This window comes from Cnephaeus nilssonii (assembly GCF_951640355.1).
Source record: "Cnephaeus nilssonii genome assembly, chromosome: 2".
Taxonomy (NCBI): Eukaryota; Metazoa; Chordata; class Mammalia; order Chiroptera; family Vespertilionidae; genus Cnephaeus; species Cnephaeus nilssonii.
The window spans coordinates 100100271-100122491 of record NC_137073.1 but is presented as its reverse complement, the minus strand read 5'-3'; the positions used below and the strand labels follow the sequence as shown (position 1 = coordinate 100122491).

General features: G+C 48.1%; 1 protein-coding gene across 6 annotated transcripts in view; it reads left to right on the top strand.

The window, feature by feature from the left end:
- TRIO (trio Rho guanine nucleotide exchange factor) overlaps nt 1-22221 on the top strand; it is a 304156-nt gene that overhangs the window by 184919 nt on the left and 97016 nt on the right. For all 6 annotated transcript variants that reach the window (XM_079791309.1, XM_079791308.1, XM_079791311.1 and 3 more), the window contains exons 16-28: nt 309-428; nt 2113-2304; nt 2745-2894; nt 6242-6356; nt 7024-7139; nt 10396-10518; nt 15114-15308; nt 15390-15505; nt 16249-16315; nt 16903-17012; nt 18642-18711; nt 19295-19384; nt 22106-22198. In XM_079791309.1, coding sequence (XP_079647435.1) covers nt 309-428; nt 2113-2304; nt 2745-2894; nt 6242-6356; nt 7024-7139; nt 10396-10518; nt 15114-15308; nt 15390-15505; nt 16249-16315; nt 16903-17012; nt 18642-18711; nt 19295-19384; nt 22106-22198 — 1557 coding nt within the window. The remainder of the gene's footprint in view (nt 1-308; nt 429-2112; nt 2305-2744; nt 2895-6241; nt 6357-7023; nt 7140-10395; nt 10519-15113; nt 15309-15389; nt 15506-16248; nt 16316-16902; nt 17013-18641; nt 18712-19294; nt 19385-22105; nt 22199-22221) is intronic.

Sequence of the window (22221 nt, the reverse complement as noted above, 5' to 3'; positions counted from 1 at the left end):
TGGCCGTCGGTTTTGGGACATGTGATCCCCAACCTGTTTTGGCCTGTGGACTAATAACCATCCTCTGGACCCTCTACCCTTTCAGCTCCCATTTGCAACTAAAAAATAACAGAATCTGTTTAACAGTGCAGCACTTACAGTCCCACACTCCCAACGCGTCTCAGGCTGTGGGCAGGAGGGTCACAAGGAAACCAGCTCCATGTGGCTGATGTGAGCCGCTCGGCCACCTTGCTGCTTGGATCGCGTCACTGCTGGCCCACGAGCTGCCCGGGCAGGGCCGCGCTTGGATAACCTGTGGACCGTTTCAGGTGCTGGGCTGGATCCGCAACGGCGAGTCGATGCTGAACGCCGGGCTCATCACGGCCAGCTCGCTGCAGGAGGCGGAGCAGCTGCAGCGGGAGCACGAGCAGTTCCAGCACGCCATCGAGGTAGGGCGCTGGCTGCCTTGAGCGGGGTCTTTCCCCCGGAAGGCAGGCCTGCTTCGTCCCTCATGCGGCACTGACCCTGGAAGCCAAAATGGGGTTCCACAGGACCCCAAACGGCAATGCTTACAAGCCTGCAGTGTGTCACAGGAGAAGGCTTCGGCCTGGCCCTGCGGAGGAGCGAGGCAGTGCATGCTGGCCGGGCAGCCTCACGGCAGAGGGTCCCCAAGGCCAGGGGGTCCCGGGGTCCTGCTGAGGTGGACCTTCTGGGTCAGGAATGCCTGGCACCAGGTACCCCGAGTTGGCAGCTCGGCTGAGGCGTTTTCTATTTTGCCGGTCTCATGGGCACGTGCCTGCTGAAGTAGTATAAGCAGCCTCGGCAAATCAGAGTGTTCTGGGCGGCTCACCAAGACCAGGCACAGCTCACACTTCACTGCTGCCGGTGGGTGACCCAGTGCTGTCCACAAACCCCTGCGCCCTGGGGAAGGGCGTTACTCACCCAGTGTCTCGGTCTTGAGTGGTCAGTGCCACCCAGGATGTTAGCAAAACGGCTCGGCCGTTTCAGGCCTGCCCAAGTTCACCCTCAAAGGAGGTAGATGGTTATTTTTAGGTTTGAGGGGCAGTTACAATTGTGCCAGGTGGTCTCAAGGTAAAGCCAAAGGTGGAAGAGCATTTGATTACAGAGAACTTGTCTTCTGCTCTCTTTACATACATATTGTCAGCCAGAGAAGGGAGCCACAGCAATCGCCATTAAGTGGTGCCTTAGATTGGTTTATTTTCAACTACTCAGTGCCAGTGGACACACATGAACACTTCTTGAAGCCCAGACTCTGGGCGTCTTTTGAAAATTGTACACTGTGCCAGGGATTTCCAGTAATCACATTGCCCGTGCACATCACTGTGTGGTGTTGGGACTATATCGGGGACCATGTCTTATGGAATCATTAGCTCCTTTTCAGGTCAAAGACAAAATGTTGGTATTGTTAATAAATGAAAACAAAGAAAGGAATCTGAGTCCACAGAGACCCATGCCCTCCCCTACCCAGAAGTCATTTCTTCACTGAGGCCCTGGCCTCGGCGCCTCCCGAGCCTTCCCGGAGGACACCGAGCAGGAGGTCTCCTGGATGGTTGTGTTATGTTCATAGATTCATCCCGGCGTGGACCTCCAGGGAAAGCAGTTGGTTCGGCCTTAGCTGTTCTTTTCTCTTTTTTTTTGTAAATCAATAGTTCTTGAGAACATTTTACTCTCGTCCAAAGTTAAAGTTGGAAATGAAAATAAAAAGCCTTCACTGTGGCCACCTTTTCCCCACTTGTTCCTTTGCCTGTAGCTGCTATTATAAGAAGGATCAATAGGAATAATACACTTGGACTATTTCAATGGCTTTTCTAGACTATTGGCTGTTAAAGGTTTCTCCTGCTCTTTCTCAGGCCGAGACCCCACCACGGAGGCCTGGAAAGTCTTAATGCATTTCATCCTTCATTAGCTCATTCAAACAGAAGCAGTCGTTGCTAGGCATGAAAACTTCTTTTAACTAAACTACCTGCTGTGTTTTTAGAAGTGTCCTGATGAGTATTAACTGAGGCGGTTTCTATAAAAGCAAGCAGCACGGGAGGGCCGCGGCGTTCCCAGCGCCTCTCCGGGAAATGCGTGGCACCGCTGTTGAGTACGCCCTCCCTTTCCTCTCCTTAGAAAACACACCAGAGCGCGCTGCAGGTGCAGCAGAAGGCAGAGGCCATGCTGCAGGCCAACCACTACGACATGGACATGATCCGGGACTGCGCCGAGAAGGTGGCCTCGCACTGGCAGCAGCTCATGCTCAAGATGGAAGACCGCCTGAAGCTCGTGAACGCGTCCGTCGCCTTCTACAAAACCTCGGAGCAGGTAGGGAGAAGGGCCCAGTCCCTCAGCTCCCGACTGGCATGGTGTTTTGAGCTCGATTTGATTGAACAACTCAATCATTAACTCGTCAGTCATCACTGAACCAGCCATTCCAAGTCCAGCAGAGAAGAGAAGCATTCTTCGACGTGACACCACTTGTGCTCACCATAGGCATCACAGCGTAATAGGCTGGGAAGTGGCTAAGAAACACCCCTTTTCCTATCACTTAAGTATACGGCCTGAAACGTGTCTGAGGGAGACAGGAAACTCAGCTTTCGTTTTGTCCTTGTTCGGAAAGGCCTGCATTTGCAGTCCTGTGTTAGATAGAGCCGTGGTTCCAGGGGTTTGGTCCTCGGGCCGCTTTGAAAATGCTCCCCACAGATGCCAGCCCATGCCCTCAGATGCTGGGGTCCCTCTGAGCTGGAACTGTCTCCTGCCCACAGGTCTGCAGTGTCCTCGAGAGCCTGGAGCAGGAGTACAAGAGAGAAGAGGACTGGTGTGGAGGAGCCGACAAACTGGGCCCCAATTCCGAGACGGATCACGTCACCCCGATGATCAGCAAGCACCTTGAACAAAAGGAGGCGTTCCTGAAGGTACGAGCGCTTCCTGGGGGGGGGCCATGCCTCGCTGAGCAGTGTACACAGCTCCAGCAGGGTCACCTGAGGACGGCCCTGAGGTGGGACTCCGGTCAGTGACCCGCAGACACCCTGCAGGCCAGGCGCGCTGCCGTCACCACTTCCACCTCATGGGACAGTGATCGGGGTAGCATCCCATCAGCAATAAGTCCGCCGTTCAGAGATAATCTTAAAAATGTTTTTGTTATTTACACTGTCTTATATTCATATACCACAGTCATTTATGTGCTTCAAAGCAATTAAACTGGAAACAGTGGCCAAGGTGTTTAGCAACACGGACATTGACTGTTTCCACGTTGCATTCTTTCACTCTTGGACCAGATTTCCTGAGGTTCTGGTTGCCACGCAGACCTGTTGAAAATAGGGGTGGTGTTTATTTTTCCTTGTTGCTTTATTAAGTTTAGTTGTTCTCATTGCATCAGCATTCTGACTCCTCTGACACTATTTCCTGTTATAGTTAATAATTTGTTTCATTTCTGAAGGTGATGGGACTATCCTGACAGGGAGAGTTATTGTTTCATTTGGGAGAGAAATTGTAACTCTGAAAATTCTTAGCTGGTGTACTTACTTTGAGCTTCCCCCGCCCCACTCACTAATTGTAGCTATTTCAAACAGGACCCGAGAGCCTGCGTGCCTGCTTGTCACTGCTGTTTATGTTTATGAAATGCTAGTCCCTGTTAGGTGTTTTGAGTTGAATTATAATTTACCTCCCCTTCTCTGGACTCCAGTTAGTATAAAACAACATTGAATGCTACTTGATTATATTAATTAAGAAAGATCTTTAGGTGAAATGATAAAACAGGCCTGTTGAGATTCCTTTGTTCACTAGAATGCTGTAGTGTTTTTGCATTGGATGTCTTTAAACATTTTGTGGTGTAAGCTTAAAGATGTGTACAAAATAAAGATGAATCGTATGCATCTCACCCAGGTTCAGTGATTAGCAGCCTACGGGCATGTGCCCATCCTCACTGGATTGTTTTAAATTCCAGATATTACATCATTTTATTTGCAAATACTTTAGTAAGTATCTACACATTAAATTATACTTTCCTAAAACAACCACAATACCATGACCAAATCTTAAAAATTAATGGTAACTTATTTCATGTAGAATCAAAGGGTTCAAATTTCTCTGATTATCTCACAACTATCTTTTGATCAAGATCCAAAAAAGTCCAAATATTGGTTTGATTTGTATGTCTCCATGGCTCTCTTCATCTAAATGCCACCCTTCCTTTCATTACCATTTATTAATTGAAGAAATAAGTTATTCATACTGTGGTGTTTCCCGCTTTCCAGATTTGGCTCATTGTGTCCTGTGGGGTCATTTAGCACCATCCGGGATTCTCTAAATTTCTGTTAGTTAGGTTGAGAGCCCTGAGTGTGTGCATGCGTGAGTGTACTTGGCACACCCCGTGGCTGGTGCTCGCACTTCCCAGGTGTTACATCAGGAGCCACATAAGGTCCACTTCTTCCTGTCTCTGCAATATGAGAATTTGTCAGTGCTTCAAACATGGCGCTTCCAGCCCATCCATTCTGCTCTTCCCCACCAGCCTCTCCCCTCGTGGGTTTAGTAGCCAGTGGTAATATTGTTCCTTAGCAGTTGCAAAACGGTGGTATTCTGTCATTCCTTCCTCCTCGATTAGCTAGAATTAGTAAGTACCCCTGAGCTATTTTTTTTTCCCCTGAGCTATTTTATTAATCTAAAATAGAGTCCGTGCAGAGAAGGCATGGTAAATGCTTGACTCTTTCCCTTTGCTTACCATTTTCAGAATAATGAGCTGTTCCCTTAGCAACTTCTACATACACTTAATTTGTTTTTTCTTGTTGTTTTATTACTATTTCTTTACCATCATCCTGGATTGTAATGTATCTGGTATGCTTCAATCCATTGGAGTCATTTATCTTTATATTCAAGTTGTCCCCTAGGGGGAGCCCTTTCAGGCCAGGTGGTACAGATGTCCTTTGGATGTGATTCCAGCAGTTTCACCAGCTTCCTTGGTATTTGGTATGACAGCTTATTTTAGACTTTCAGTAGAGACTCATGGTATACTTCTTAATTAAAAAAAAACATTTCTCTAGCCCCCATCTACAGGAAAGGCCTAGAAACAATGACCAACCCAATAACGTTCTGCACTCCTCACGCCCAGATTATGGTCTCAGTACCATTTAACACAGAAGGAGGCCGAGCTCTTTGAAGAAAAGATTAATTCCAGATCTGGGACAGGAACTGTGCAAGATATTTCCTCTTCACATATAATTAATGTGGGGGTTTTTCTTAACTGCTTTGATTTTATATTTGTTTCCTTTTCCCCTTACTTAACTCTTTTTTTTCTTTTTTATGCCTCACCTGAGAATATTTTTTCCATTGATTTTTAGACAGAGTGGGGGGGAGGGAGGAGGGGGGAGAGAGAAAGAAAGAGAGAGAAAAAAACATTGATGTGAAAAAGACACATCGATTGGTTGCCTCCCGCTCATGCTCCGACCCACGCTGGGGGTTGAATCTGCAACTGAGGTATGTGCCCTTGAGAGGGAATTGAACCTGCGACCCTTTGGTCCGTGGGCCGACGTTCTAACTAACCACTGAGCAACCCGGCCAGGGCACTCTTGTTTTTTAATACATTAATGAAATTACTTATTTGGTTTTGTGGGGGCTAAAACAAGTAATAATACTTTTCCTGCCATCTTCTAAGTTTTTCTGGCTGGGCTAATAATCAAATTAACAGAGACAAATTAACAGGAGAAAATAAAAATGTAACATGTGTGCATGGGGAATTCACCTGGGCAGGATAAATCCATGAAAATTTCAAAGCGAGTGAGGCAGTGTTGGATATATAAAACATTTTTGGACAAAGGAGCGAGAGGGAGGAATGGGTATTAGCTTTCAGAAGTGAGAATGGGCGATGTGTAGGTAGCTGAGGAAAAGCAGAATAACCCCAGGCAGATCCTTCCTGGGGACTCGGCCCTCCTGTTTGCCATAGTTCATTCAGATTTGACTAAGGGGGGAACATCCCAAGATCTCCTCCTGAAGCAGGTTTCTCTGTCTGGATCTCTTGGTCAGGAAAGCGGGGAGGGTCAAAGGTTCTTCCTGAGTCTTTGGTTTCTTATAATCAGCCTCACATCAGTCTTCCAAAAAAGTATCTTGAGGGGTGCAGAATTTCGGTCCCTTCCGTTTATGAACACAAGTTGGCCAGGTGAACATTTTCGGTAAAGATGTGTGTGAGAGCCACCTGATGTTGTCGTCCATATGGACTCAATATGTCTGCATAAATCGGATCAACAGCGCATTGCTCCCTTGTGCCTAGGCTTGCACCCTCGCCAGGAGGAATGCGGACGTCTTCCTGAAGTACCTGCACAGGAACAGCGTGAGCATGCCGGGCATGGTGACGCATGTCAAGGCCCCTGAGCAGCAAGTGAAAAGTGAGTCAGCCTGGAGGTGTGACTGACAGCGAGGGGGGGGGCTGGATGAGATTGTCTGGAAACCCTATCCCGGTCTTCACTTTAAGGTCCATTTCACAGTATTAAAGCTCTTACTCATTATCTTAGCTTAGTAACAAAATATTAAATATACAGGTAGTCCTATATAATAAAAGCCTAATATGCTAAGTGTCCTACTGTTTGTTCGACCCTTCGACCAGTCACTGACGCGTACTGACCACCAGGGGGCAGACGCTCAGACCGGTAGGTTAGCTTGCTGCTGTGGTCTGGCCGATCAGGACTGGGCAAGATGGGCTGGCTGGACACGCCCTGGAGCCCTTCCGCAGTCCCTCCCCAGCCGGCCAGCCCCAGTTGGTCCTGATTGGGACTGGGCGAGAATAGCTGGACACACCCTGGACGAATCCATGCACCGGGCCAGTTTCAGCCAGATCTCCGCAGGCCAGGCCGAGGGACCCCACCAGTGCACGAATCCATGCACCGGGCCTCTAGTTTACTCAATAAAGTTGAAGAATATACACAGGGAGAAAAGACATAATTCAGGGTGATATATTGACTGTTTTGTTAAAGTAAAAATATTATAAATGAGGAAAAAACGTAAACCAGTTATCTGCAGGTTTCATTGATTGTACGCTTTCCTCTGCGCACTCAGATATCTTGAATGAACTCTTCCAGCGGGAGAACAGGGTATTGCATTACTGGACCATGAGGAAGAGGCGGCTGGACCAGTGCCAGCAGTACGTGGTCTTTGAACGAAGTGCCAAGCAGGTCAGTCGCCTGGGTGCCCTGCCCTCCACCCTGTACTCAGACCTCCATTCAGCAGGTTCACAACCACTTCCTAATGATCCAAGCAGCCGGGCCTTGTCATGAACAGTTTGTTCTGAAAAGAAAACCCCACAGCCTCATAAGGCATGTCTCTTGGTGAGTTTGGCCCTCTGCTCGTCTCTGCTGTCAGTACCCATGGTTCAGACAGCAAATACAAGTGAGAAAAGATGATTTAAAATCGTCATGGAATCTAGGTTCAGTGTTTGTGTAAATACTGTGGTGGGTGCCTTTTTCTATTGCTGTATTTATGTGTGCAGGATAAAAGTTCATTCTTCAGATAAATCGAGCAAAAATGACATAGAAATGTGACAGAATTTCTAACAGTTCAGTGTAGTCAACAACGTTCCTACACTCTCTGAAGTCAGTTTGGGATAAAGTGCTTCTGCCCGAATGTCAGTCATGGAAGGTCGTTTTAGGTGAAAGTCTGTCGCACCCCTAACTCGGACACAGGATCCCTGCCACTCCTCTTGGGCCTTCACAGTAGCATAAGAACCCATAGGGCCGTTCACATTCTCCATGTCAGACCCGGCCCAAATCCACCTGTCCGCCTACTATGTGCTGTCGCAGGCCAGGCATTTAGTGAACTCTTACAGCCTAAGAAAGATGGTGTCTTCCTCACACAGGCTTCCTCTTAGGGAGCACGTTTGTCCCCTGTGGGTAAATGTTGGTCTCGCAGTGGGTGGCCTGGTCCCCAGAGGCGGAGGAGCTGGGGGGCACGGTCCTCGGACCTGGCATCCTGACTTGGCCTGTTCTCGTCTCGGCTGACGGTGCCAGGTGTAGTCATCATATTCCCGGCAGAGGCGGGAAGCAGTAGTGTCTTTAATGTTTAAATTATGTTTGCTTACCATTTTATTTAAAAACAGTTCAGCCATGTTTGAGATTTATGGCAGCCTGGTTTTCCTCATTAGAGATTGTTTCATAATTCTTTTCCACAACTCTTTATTATTCCTCTGTTGAAAGACAAAGAATCACTCAGCTACACAGAACAAAATTGTAAATAATTCCTTGGTCAGAGAAATTGTCTTGCTTTTTCCTAAAGCCCAGCTTGTTTGCCAGTTATAAAATCACTAAGTTTAGGCCCTGAGCAGTGCCAACCCCAGGCCCTGTGGACCTGTCGGGTTCTGTACCCACCGCAGGTGCATAGTAGGTATCTATCGCTCCTGGAGAATCTGTCCTTGAGGCCCTGGCTCGACCAGGTCTCAGGATGGCGCCCTGAGGGTCACTTGGTGGCGCCTCACTGGAGGGTGGTGGAGAGGTGACCGCCCTGCCCCTCCTCCTCACCACCACCCCCCCCCCCCCCCCGCAGCGATCCTGCCCACCACTGCCCCAGGCTCGCTGCCCCTCCTCATCCCGCCTCTGAAGGTTGACTTTCCCCAGGTCTCAGTGGGATGTGCTCTTTGTTTCTCTCGCTTGTCTTCTCGGTTGCTATCTCCCAGCCCTCACCTCCATTTCTGGCGTCCAGACCGGTCCCCCCAGCCTCCTTGGCAGAACTGTCCCCCACCCCCCAACCCCCTAATCTTACAGGATATGTGATTCCTGATTCCTGTCTTCCCCTCATCGCCCCACCTTCACCCCTTCATCAGTCTTGTGGGTGCAAACCTCCCGTGCGTGTCAGATCTGCCCTTCACTCCCACCAGAGCGGTCATGCCATGTCCTATCTAAACCTCTGAACCAGTTTGCTAACTGATGTTCCTTCCACTCACGCCGTCCCTTCCCCACAGCAGCCCCTGCCCTCCACAGCCTCACCCCCATCCTCTCCCCGTGGGGGACCAGCCCCCTCACCCCCAGCCTCTCCCCGTGGGGGACCAGCTCCCTCACCCCCAGCCTCTCCCCGTGCGGGACCAGCCCCCTCACCCCCATCCTCTCCCCGTGGGGGACCAGCCCCCTCACCCCCATCCTCTCCCCGTGGGGGACCAGCCCCCTCAGCCTGGGACCACTGCGTGTACTCCTCCCCCATCCCGCCTGCACTGGGTCTCTCCATCCCTCCCTGGCCCATCCCTTCTCAGCCCAGGTCCCAGCTTTGATACCTCCTCTGCTGACGGCCTTCTGAGCAAGGCCTCCCACCCCCGCCTTTGTCTTGTGTATCTTTCGTCATCTCTCCCCTTCCGGTCTGCGGGGCCCAAGCTTCTCATTCCCTGGTGCCTCCCCCGCATCGACTCATCAGAGGCACTCGGGACGATTCGCTGTGTGAGTGGAGAAACCAAGGGCCTTTGAATAAATGGGCAGTGTGGCTTTTTGCCTCCGTTCAGAGTCCGGTTCACATTGTTCCCGAGATGGGAGGGGCAGCTCGGGCACACCCAAAGTGAATCCCAGCCAGGGAGCTGCATGGGAAGTTGTTGGTCCTGGTTTTCTTCTTATTTTTCTCTAAAATGCTGGAAATGTACCCCGTAGAGGCAGGATCTTTCTGTGCCAACACCAGCCTGGCAGTGGATGACTTGGAGATGAGGAAGAGCACATGTAAAAGCTTTGACTCTTATGCTTCTTTTCCATTACACGCTCTTTCGGATGTGTGTTTAAATACGTCCGATTGCACTTCAGGCCTGTGAGAACGAGAGGAGAACACTGGCTTCCATCTGAGCCATGAGAGAGCAGAGGCGCTAGAACAGTCTCTGTGGCAGCCTGAGCCTGCCTGGCCCCTTCTCTCCAGGCGTGGCCGCCGCTCCCGACGGGAGGGTTACGCGGGCTCTGCCCGCTCCCCGTGGTGCTCAGGCACCGCGCATGGCCGCCAAACCAGTGAAGTGGGGGCCCCTCTGGGCATTCACCGGATTCAGGAACAGGAAGGAGGGGCTAAAACTGTACTTTTGAAAGCTGGGAATTTGCATCTGTGCTCCTGTTCTTCTGGTTGTGAAGTTCCCATGACATGAACGTCCCCATATTTAACAGCGTGAGGGTCTCAGCCCGCCCCCTCACCCACACCTTCGCTGTGCGTGTGGTTTCTTTTCTTATGCTTTTATTGTGACTTTAGGTTCATGGTTATAAGAAACTCTTGACCTTTTTATTGTGACACAATTACAACTTTCTAGCAGGTCAATCCCCTCCCCTCCCCCCCACCCCCCCAGTTTTAGAATTACCCTGATTTCAGAAATTGGGCTGCTTCCTGATGTGGGCTGGCCGAGGCCCGAGACTTCGCATTGAGATGAGATACTGAGGAACTTAGACTGCTCAGCCCTGAGCCTTTTCCCATTCCCTCTCTGTCCAGGCTCTAGAATGGATCCATGACAACGGGGAGTTCTACCTGTCCACGCACACCTCCACGGGCTCGAGCATCCAGCACACCCAGGAGCTGCTGAAGGAGCACGAGGAGTTCCAGATAACCGCCAAGGTGCGTTCAGATCCGCTGTGCGCACCTGTCAGCGGCCTGCACGTCTGCTTGGGATTTTCCAGAATAACCCAGAGCAGGGCACTGTGGGTAAATAAGGGCGTTCTCAAATAGATCGTTTCAGAAATACACTGTGAAACGAGAAGCAGGGTGACCCACATGGATCGTTGGACATGAGTTTGGTGATACTTCCCACCGCCTTCCACCCTTGCCCCTCAGTTTCCCCTCATTTATCTGTTGGCCGCTGGTCCTCTGGTTTCTGCAAGTGCTTCCTGCCTCCTTCCTTTCGATTGCTCTTCTGATTTCTCTCCTCAGGCGTGTTCTGAGTAGTTGCTATTTTTTGAAGCACTATTTGATGTTGCCAGCTGGACTTGGTTGTGTGCTGTGGGTGTTTTCCTTCCGCCTGAGCTGGTGAAAATTGTTACAGTAGCATTGTCTGCTCAGTCTGTGTTTCCAGTAGGTTGTCCGTAGGTTTTATAAAACGGGGCGGGGGGGGGGGGGGTGCACTTTCAGTTTGCTCCAGAAAATCAAAATACAGTTAAATACACCTTTATGGCCTCTGCAGTATAGGGAGTACATATTCATTTTTAAGCAAATATATAAGAGTCTACACATTGACCTGCAGAGACCTCAAAACGCTCTGAGATTCTCTTAGAGTTTCCTTCTCAACCGGTGGTGTTTTTCCTTTTGTTTTTCAGAGTTTTTGAGTATACCTTTATTATAATACCTTCAGAAGTGCTGATATATTTTGATGATACATTTTGACTTTTTAGAAAAAAACTAAAAATTCAAGAGCAGAAAATAGATGATTGGCCTAAATAATATTTTTGGTTAAAAAGAAGTATCCCTGTAAAGTAAAAAGATGGATTTCGTTGTGTGGGTGACCCTTCACTTGGCTTTGAAGACATATCAGAGAGGTATTTTTTAATCATTTGGGGTGAAGGCAGCTACTTTGTATTATGTTTATTTGTACTTTTTTGTGTTTTCTGTAACGATTTCGACTCCTCCTCCTATTCTTCCCAGTCTTCTGCTCCCAGCCCACCCCCCTTCCCGGGCCCGGGCTCTAAGTTATTTCCTTTCACTCAGCATCGGGGTGCTGGGAACCCTGGTCTCTGTTCTGGAGAAGCATGTAATCTAGTGGAGCCACAGACACCGGCCACGGCAGGGCCCGTGAAGCGGCCGGGTGCTCTGTGGGCACCGTGAGCATTGGGGAGGGCAGGCTCAGGCAAGGAGAGCCTCACCATGACAGCGGGGCCTCGGGCGCCAAGAGGAGAGCCGGCCGGGCCTGCCTCTGCGGGTAAGGACCGGGTCTTCCTTCCTCCAGGTACAGCGCACCTTCAGCTGTGAAATTCTCATTTGCATTAAGAGTTGGATAGAAAATTAGTTATTTATGCGCGCTACGTGACCTTTGTTTCTCTGAATATCCTTTGGCTATAAGTAAAGGTCTGTAGAAAATACTTAAGGTAGCACTGAGCGGGAGATGTGAGATTTGTTCCTTTTCTCTGGCCGAGAGTTTCAGCAGCGCTCCCGTCTGCAGGCCGTTCGCACAGCCCCAGGGGCGCCGTGCACAGACCGGGGTGAGTGTCCCTGTCGGGAGCTGAGCAGCCTGGCAGCTTGGTTCCACCAATGGAGTGAGTAGGAGAGGATGTTCCCATTGTTCCTAGCTTCCCTTTTCCTCACATTTGGAGATGATCATTAGAAGAATGAGCAGTAACAGGCATTTTTTTGCCACTGTATTTTTTTTTTGTAAAGCATCTGAACTCATAGGTGACATCTGACCTTTCTGTTTCTCAAATATACAGAAGCTATTTCTTTCATTAGATGCATTGATGAGAGAAACTGGTCTGTTTTGAAAAACCATCTCTCACTTGTTTTTCTTAGCAACTTTTTTCCTTCAGTTTCTGGTTTCCTTTCATTTCATCAGAAAGTGCCTGCTTTGGTGCTTGGAGGTGTCCTTTAGCTTCTCCTCTTGAAACTAGGCTACGTTCTTGTGCCTTCTGTCACCCTGTCGTGTGTCTTCCAAGAAATCGTTTTTCTTGTGTTACAGAGAGAATCCTTCCTCTGACAGGCAGTCTTCCAGCCCAGTTGTTACAGTAATTAACACTGTAAGGCTGGGTGTCAGTGGACACAAAGCCTCCGTTCATTTCACTAGGACGCAACTCCGTTCATTTGCAATGCAACTCAGAGCATTCAACACACGTTCTTAGAGTCAGGATCAGCCTATCAGTGTTGCGTGCTGGCTGTGGGTCTGTTTTGTGATGTGTGTAGACATGTACATAAATCTCCCTGAAATTTCTTGCTGTGTTTTGTTTTAGTGCATTGTCTGTTTTATCTCCACTTCTCTGTCCCTGGCTCTTAGAACTCAACATAGCTTTCTTAACCCCTGCATGCTTTGTGCTTAAATGGTGGACAGCATCACTTCTCTGTGCTTTCCAGCAGGTTAACATCTTGGCCCGCAGCAGTGAAACCGGACCTAGGCAACCTAATTTTTGGAAATCCTGCCTTAGCCATATTAATTCTCTGTGATGTTAAATTTATAGTGCTTCTAATTTAATTCCTTTTGGGATTTACACTTCCATATTGAAACTTGAACTTCTTATTTCCTTGGTTTGTAACTAGGCTTGTCTTCACATCTTCAGAAAGGCCTCCTGCTGGTGACAAGCCACAGGCTGCTTTAGCAGATATTCTCCTTTTTCCACAGAGATAATTAATGTTCCTTGAATTTTCTTTTTCTTTCTTTCTTTCTTTCTTTTTTTTATTTTATTATTTTTTTGTTGTTGTTAATCCTCACGGGAGGATATTTTTTCTATTTTTTTGTGGGTTTTTTTTTTTAGATAAAGGGAGGGGGGAGGGGAGAGAGAGAGAAAGAGAGAGAGAGAGAGGAACATTGATGTGAAAGAGACATATCGATTGGTTGCCTCCCACATATGCCCTGATCTGGGCTGTGGATGGAACTTGCAACCCAGGTATATGCCCTTGACTGGGAATTGAACCTGAGGTCCTTCAGTGCACAGGCTGACGCAATAACCACTGAGAGCACTGGCCAGGGCTTATTTCCATATATTTTTGAAGTATATGTATTCATGCTCTTAAGAGTAACTACCATGCCCACTAAAGTTGTAGGCATATACACACTTGCATAAGGAAGCTAATGCTCATTTATTTTTCTTAGTAAATATTCTGTGACTGTCCACTATGTGCCAGACACACGGAGGTGCAGGAGATGTTAGCAAGCAGAGCAAACATCCCTGGCCCGTGGCGGTTACCTTCTAACAGAAGAGACACAGTCAACAGTGTCCTAAGTACATTGCATCCTGTGAGGAGGTGCTGCAGGCCGTCAGAAGCAGGAGAGCAGCTGGGAAGGGCGGCTGGGCAGGGCGGGAATGTGGAGAAGGTGGTCTTTGGTGGAGCAAGGACCCGAAGGAGCCATGAGGACATCTAGGAGGCTAGCACTGGGGCAGCAGGCACCTGTGCAGAGAACCAAAGGCAAGAGCCCGCCGGGGGCAGGGTGCCGGGTGCTCAGCCGCGCCAGGTTGTGGGTACGTGTGCAGTCTGAGCATAGAGCTGACTGGGTGGTTGCCTGGTGGCTTCTGGCTCAGAACTTTTATTGGACAGACCAGGATCATCTGTCCAGGTTCTGAACTCTGACCTTTCTCTCGGGATTTAAAAAATCAATTTCCTAAACGTTAGTCGTAAAGGTTTTCTAGTGAAAGCTTATCACAGCTGAAGAGTTTTTGTCCGCGTTTGCATTGCCAGTGGGAACATTGAAGGAAGCCTCTTGTAAGAATAAGTGAAATGGATGCGACTAAAGATCGGCTGGAAAGTTGGGGTTGAGTGAAGTTACTGCTATTATATAGAACCAATGTTGGGTGGTTATCCTTAACTTTATATGCAGTAAGAAACGTAATGCTTAACTTAATAAAAGATCTGTCCTAGGTCATATACAATGAAATAATTTTTTTAGAGAGGGAGTTCTAACACAGGGAACCAAGTTTGAAATCCCTCTGTAGAGAAGGCCACTCCCTGACGTGGCTTTTCCTCCCTGTCCACCCGCAAGTGAAGCCGACATGAGCGTGCGAGGCACGTGTCTCCTCCGCAGGGATCTGGCGAGCGTCTGCCATGCGAGCTCCTGGCCCCAGATGCACAGGAAAACCAGTCTCGGGTGGCTGCTGCCCTCGGAGAGCTTTTGCGCTGACTGGGTGCAGAGAAAACATGCGTGAAGCAGCGAAGGTCTTCGTACCCAATACATACACATTCAGGGCAGTCATAGAATTCAGGGGACGTCCCGAGGGAACGCGTGTTTATGCATTTTACAGATTTCTGCTGAGCATCCAGCAGATGAAGACATTGACAGAAAAGTCTAGATTGTTTTTATCCGCGGCTTCATAACGCCACTCATTGCTGAAGAGCTGAGGATAGGGAGCTCGGCTAGGACCGGGGAGACGAATTGGATGGACGGGGGCGTGAGTCTGAGCTTCTCTCACCAGCACTTTTGTCCCTGTTCAGAGCTGAGTTGTGGGCAGGGCGCCACTGTTCCTGGTTTCTGCATTTGGGTTCTTTTGCCTCACATACTTTCCTGTTGTGTGTGCTTCTTGCAGCAAACCAAGGAGAGGGTGAAGCTGTTGATACAGCTGGCTGACGGCTTTTGTGAAAAGGGCCATGCCCATGCGGCAGAGATCAAGAAATGTGTCACTGCCGTGGATAAGCGGTACAGAGACTTCTCTCTGCGGATGGAGAAGTACAGGACCTCTTTGGAGAAAGCCCTGGGGATTTCTTCAGATTCCAACAAATCGGTAAATGGCAATGTGCAAACGGAACCCATCAGCGTGCTCTGCATGTCAGGCCGCCGAACTCATCCCTGTCCTATTCCACAGAGTAAGAGTCTTCAGCTCGACATCATCCCAGCCAGCATCCCGGGGTCGGAGGTGAAGCTGCGGGACGCCGCGCACGAGCTTAACGAGGAGAAACGGAAGTCTGCCCGCAGGAAAGAGTAAGCCGGCCTTTCAGAACCTGCCAGATCCCTTGAAAAGGGGAAGAGAATGTCACTTGGGCAAACAGGCATCTGTGGGTGCTTTCAGGTCAAATGGCGTTGTGACATCTGCTTGTTCGGAATATGCTTAGTTTTTGCAGCTCAGACTCCACAGCGCGCGCTGTCCCCTCATCACCTGCCTCAGAAGCAGTCGCTCCTTATCTGTCCCTGCACTCCCGTCTCATGGGGGCTGGCACATCGAGTTAGTGTCATTTGTCCTCCGTGGACCAGGAGTGGGAATGCTAAGGAGAAGAAGTGACTAACAAGTGGAGGTGTTTAAACGTTAGTGAACGGTACTGGGTACTAATAGGACAAAAGATTGCTCGGAGTCCGTGATCCTCAGTCAGGGGCAGTTTGTGCTCTGGGGACATTGGCAGTGTGAGGAGGCATTTTGGGTTGTGGCATCTGGAGGGTGGAGACCAGGGAGGCTGTTAAACATCTACAAGGCACAGCTCCCAGCAAAGCATCATCCGCCCCGAGTGTCAAGTGCTGAGCTGAGAAACCCCGATCTCTAGGAAGCTCCCAGTTTGTCCCAAATTGTGTTTTCCTTCGAGTTGGTGGCTAGATACTCTCATTCTATCTTTTCTCGATGGCATTCTCCAAAGTACGTGACTGACTGATGATTCTAAGCCACTTCCACGAACCACAGAAGTGGGGAGTGTATCCTGACTGGGCACTAACTCGTTGCCGTCTTCCTGTTTCAGGTTCATAATGGCCGAGCTCATTCAAACTGAAAAGGCTTACGTCAGGGACCTCCGGGAGTGTATGGATGTAAGTAAGTTTTTTTTTTTGCTTGTTTACTTAGATTGTGTGCAATCTTGCATTTATTCTTACCTATTAGTAATTCTTAAAATAATCACACTCTTTAGTTGTGTCTGAGGCCTAAAGTGTCGTAGGCAGCCAGTTTCACGTTTCTGCGCCTCTGTGACGGTCTGGCTCGATTTCTGCTCATTGCGGGCAGATGCAGCGTTAATCCTATCACTCCTCCAGGCCCTTTGTATAGAATTTCACAGCAGCTGCAGGAGATGCACCTACTGATGATTGGCAACTAATACTCAGTAGTTCTATGAATATCTCTTGTACCTTGTGGAGTAGCTTAATTCCAAAATTCAAACCTCGGAATAAGTTTAGAGTCAAAAAGTATAGGAACTGTTCTCAAGTACTATAGCAACCGAGGGGTTTTTTGTGTTTGTTTGTTGCTGTTTTTTCAGTTTTTCGCACTTTTCTAAAAGATTCTATTCTTAAGACATATTTTCGGGTATACATGAACTCTGAGTCCAGTCCTATAGATGTCAGAAATACCGGTTTCTTGAAAGTTTGGTGTTGGTTTTTGTGTAATCCCTGCTCCCTCCCGCCAGACCTACCTGTGGGAAATGACGAGCGGAGTGGAGGAGATCCCGCCCGGCATCGTGAACAAGGAGCTCATCATCTTCGGGAACATGCAGGAGATCTACGAGTTCCATAACAAGTGAGTGCGCTGCCTGGGGAGCCACCGCCCGCTGCCTGGGGAGCCGGGGCAGAGCTGGCGGTCCCTGACGAGCCACCAAGGTTTCCCATGGCAGCAAGTTCAGGTTTCGGCGACGGTTGAAATTTGAATGAAACCTGCCAGGCTTTCTTCAGCAAGACTGACACTCTAAACACAATTTTAATACAGGCTCAACTTCACATTTGTGCTCACTTTCAGTAGAAATGAGGTTCGGGAAACTGTGAAAACTGTTTTTGTGAGACCCTAACGCCTCTTGAGCTGTGTCATTGGCTGCTGCCTAGGTTACTTCTTAGGGTTAAAAGAAAGAAGAGGTTTCCGATTACAGGCGATGTTCAGTCTTTTTTTTTTAAATTTATTTTTTAACCCTCACCCGAGGACATTTTTCCATTGATTTTTAGAGAGACTGGAAGGGCGGGGGTGGGGGGGGGGGCAGAGGAGAGACAGAGAGAGAGAAAAATTGATTAGTAGAGGTAGAGGTATGTGCCCTTGACCGGAATCAAACCTGAGACCCTTCAGTCCGCAGGCGGAGGCTCTAACCACTGAGCCAAACCGGCTAGGGCAATGTTTGGTCTTTTTAGATAAGAAGGAAGTGGGAATGGAGGACGGAACAGATGTGCAGTCTGTCCAGAATGAGATGCACTTCCCGTTGGTCAGAGGAGGATACAGGTTCATTTCTAAGAAATTTTTTAAAAGCAGTAGAAGCTCACCCAGCCAGTGTGGTTCGTGATTGAGCATCGACCTATGAACCAGGAGGTCACGGTTTGATTCCCAGTTGGGGCACATGCCCGGGTTGCAGGCTCGCCAGTGTGGGGCATGCAGGAGGCAGCTGGTCAGTGATTCTCTCTCATCATTGATGTTTCTCTCTCTCTCTCCCTCTCCCTTCCTCTCTGAAATCAATAAAAATATATATATTTTTTTAAAGTAGCAGAAGCTCTTTTAGGAGAAGTCTGTGCGGCCAGTAGTCTATGGGGCCAGAACTCCTGGGGCCTTCCTCATTCCCCTGCCCCTACCCCAACAAAGGACACTAAAATCTAAAGGGGTTCTTTTCTTTTTTAAAAAAAATTTTTAAGTGATTTTTAGAGAGAGCGGGAGAGGGGGAGAGAGAGAAAAACTATGATGTAAGAGAGAAACATCAATTGGCTGCCTCCTGAACGCCCCCTACTAGGGATGGAGCCCACAACCCAGGCATGTGCCCTGACCAGCAATCGAACCGGCAACCTCCTGGTGAAGGGGACGATGCTCAGCCATTGAGCCACATGGGCCAGGGTAAAGGGGTTCTTCTAATTGAATATTTCCATCCCTACAGTATGCCTCTAACTGCTAAACAGCACTTTCCCGAAAGTGAGCCGCTAGGTGAAAGTTTCTATTAGAAAGTGTTTAAATGCTAAACCAGTGAGCTGAACATCACCGTAACTGACCCTGGTTAAGAGCAGCACATTTTGCTAAATCTCAAAATCTAAGGGGCACAGATTTTTCACTGCATTTGATTAAAGTGATGAAATTCAGGCATTGCCTGAGGTCACGGTATGCTTGGTCTAATTTCTGGCATGTTTCACTACTGAAATGTTTTAAAACATCATAATAGTAGGATAATGTTTTCATTCTCTGCAGCATATTCCTGAAGGAGCTGGAGAAATACGAGCAGTTGCCGGAGGACGTGGGGCATTGCTTTGTTACTTGGGTAATGAAACCTCAGCTTCTTGTTCAGTTATCAGGTGGCTTTGAAGGGAGTTAGGAAGAACACTGTCTGTTTCTTTTCTGTCACTGTACTCTGCTGGTATCTGCAGACAGAGAAATGGGCTTTGTCCCAAAGAATTACATTCCCCCGCTAGTTATTGATGCAGAATGAGCTTATTAGCAGTAGCAGTGATTTAAAAGAGACCATTTAGTGTGCCAGACCTCTGCATGGCCCTGGGGATTCCCAGCTAAGCATGAGTGCCCTACCCTGCCAGGGTGGGGGTGGGGGGTTCTCCCCGTCCAGAGGGGGCAGACACGTGGCCTGTGATCATGCCATCTAAGCGCACTGCCCGGGTTCCACACGCCATTGTGTGGGAAGAGAGCACGTGCCCAACCCCAGCGTGCTGGGTCGGGGGAGGCTTCTGGAGGTGTGTGTCTCACTTTGCTAGATTTATTTGTAAAATAGGGTTTCTTTAATTTGGGCCTTACATAGCCTTTGTCCACACAGCTTCTTTTCTATATAACGTTGATCATATTTTGACTTACTGCCATTCGAAAGTGATATTCCAATGCTTTTTTGTTTATAGGCAGACAAGTTTCAGATGTACGTCACTTACTGCAAAAATAAGCCTGACTCCACTCAGCTGATATTAGAGCACGCAGGATCCTACTTTGATGTAAGTCATAGGTTACTGAGGAAACTGAAGTTTCCTAAGTTATATTTGGTACATATACAATGCATTATTATAACTTTCACCTAATGGATGGGGCAATAGTTCCATTTTTATCTGTCACATATATGGTGGGATAGATTTATATTTTCTTCTGTTTTAAAAAGCTCTTTCTCAAGCTATATAGCTGTAAGAAATTCAGGCTTTAATATGCACGTGTGTATATGTCATTACTGTCTTTATATAATCATAAATTTTTACATGTATAGAAGATATAAACTATTCATCTTCTTTTTCTCTCTTTAAAAAAAAAGTAACTTTGAATCTTTTTTAATCATTTCTTTTTCCCATTTTAATTTCATGTTGTTATTTTCCAAAAGTGGCCTACCAGTAAACTTTTACAAATAGCACTAACCACTAGGCCCATTAGGAGTTTTATTAATTATATTCTCATTGGTGTAAATATAGATGTAGCTCATCCTTTTTAAAAAATATATTGCCAGGTGGTTATTTAGTACAAAAAGGAAAGCAGTGTCATGGTGTATGACATGCACAATGCTTTTTGGGTTTGTAGAACGTGTGTGTGTGCCATATAAATGTGTGTCATATACATTCTGATTGAAAGACAGGGTACTTTTGAATGCACGTATGCTTGTGCTTGGCCAAGTGTGACCATCTGCCTTTCTCTGAAAGTCGGGACTGAATACATTCAGCTTTTGTCTTTGAGATGAAGCCCTGCCTGCAGATGATCCTGTGTCCGTGCCATTCTCCTGACCAGCAGTTACACCTCTCTGCCTTTGTAAATTAGCCTGCTCCCAGCCCAGCTGCCTTTTCTTTTTAGTCTTTCATAGACCCTCGTTCATTGCCACTCCACACTCGAGTGGCCACATGCGGAGTTAGAGTTATATAAGGCTTGAGCATTGAGAGCATGTGGCACGTTAAATGTTTGGTATCAAAGCCATTAGAAAAGCAACACTTTGCCCTAAAAACCTTCAAGAAAACAGGAAATCATGTTTGTCTGATGTAGAGATCGCACAGGTTACTTGCCCGTAGTTTTCCTCGTACAGCTGCACATCTGTCAGGGCTCAATTAGCTCCCAGTGGCGGCAGAGGTGCTGGGCAGAGTGGGTATCCACAGAGGGTGTCCCCCTCCGCAGAGAGGGATGGCAAACGGCAAGGACTTTATTGCATGGAAATGACTTAAATGCATAGGAAGAATCTCTGCCCCCTCCCATCCAAAATTTTATAAGTAAAGAAATTTTAGAAGAGGGAAACATTTTTATTTCAGCAGGATTAAATCTTCGTGAGGTATTTTGGAAGACTACTGTGATCTTGTAACCGTTTTGAATCGTATAATACTACGATAGGTAATAAGGATGCCAACAAAAATTGGAGATGCATTTCTGAAAATGTTAGTAGAACCAGGAGTGTTAAATGATACTAAGTATTTCCAACGCATTGTGGTGCGTACTGCTCAGCCGTGCGAAGGGATCAGCCCGGATACATGACAGCATGGATTAACCTCCAAAGCGTGGCTGAAAGAAGCTGGATACAGAAAGACCCGTTCTGCATGATTCCTTTACATGAGCCTCTAGAATATGCACAGTTAATCTGTGGTGACAGAAATCGGAACCAGGGTTGCCTCTGGTGGTGGTGGGGGCACGGGTGGGAGCAGATTGGAAGGGGCGAGAGGACTTTGTGACGGGAATGTTCCGTGTCTTGGTTTGGGAGTTGCTTGTAAGTGGGTTAACCTTGGTCAGAACTCACTGACCTGCCCTTAAGATTTTGAATTTTACTGTATGTGGAAGAAACCCTTTAGAGGCGCTATTAAATGGCAAACGTGTGTATCATCGTTACATCCCGAATCCCACGATTTTAAACCATGGCAAATTGAAAAGAAACCTTGGAAACTACATTTATGATCTGGAAGCCAGAGGAGGAGTTGTCAGTTTTTAATTTAATCTGCTAGATGCCTGAGGAACAAGTCACTTGGTGATTCGTGCGGCCGGCACTTCACGGGGATCAGCCTCCGGTCTGCTTTTCCCGGCGAGCCGGCTCCCAATGACTAACAGATGGAGAGCACAGCCATGTGGTGGCTTTTGAGCCCATTTTGAAGCGTGGCCTCCCGGATGATAGCTGTTCTTGGTAAATTCTGAGGAGAATGCTGAGAACTGAGAAAAGGCAGACACAGCAGATTGGCGTGGGGAGTCTGGGCTGAGGCAGCTGAGTCGTGAGAGCGAATAGGGGAGCAGAATTCCGTGACGGTGTGTAGCCTTGTCAGTGGGGAAGAAGGAAGCGTCTGTGGGGAGGGCTGTGGTCGGTGACTCGGGCACACGTGGCTGGTGACTCGGGCACACGTGGCCAAAGCTTCAGGAGCTGGTGTGAGGGAGGGAGGGCGGCCGGTCCCTGACTCAGGTGTGACGGCTTCCGGGCGCCCGTGCCGGCCCCCGGGGACAGCGCTGGGGTGGTTGACTTAGCCTGTTTGATCTGAGAGCCAGCGATGCCGAGTCAGCGCCGCCATCGTCGGGGTTCAAAGTGATGACACATTTACTACTTTTAGGTTAACCATATTAAAAGAATAATCAGCGATTTCGGCTTTACATTTACAGAAAACTAATGTGTGTGTATTCATTGTGGGGATACAGATAGGTAAACTGTGAGTTGGTGCTATCTACCTTGCTCAGTGGTGTTCATATTTACTAATTTCTATAACTTTTCTTTAATTCAGGAGATCCAGCAGCGGCACGGGTTAGCCAATTCCATCTCCTCCTACCTTATTAAACCAGTGCAGCGCATAACCAAGTACCAGCTCCTCTTGAAAGTACGTATGACGCATCCGCAGCC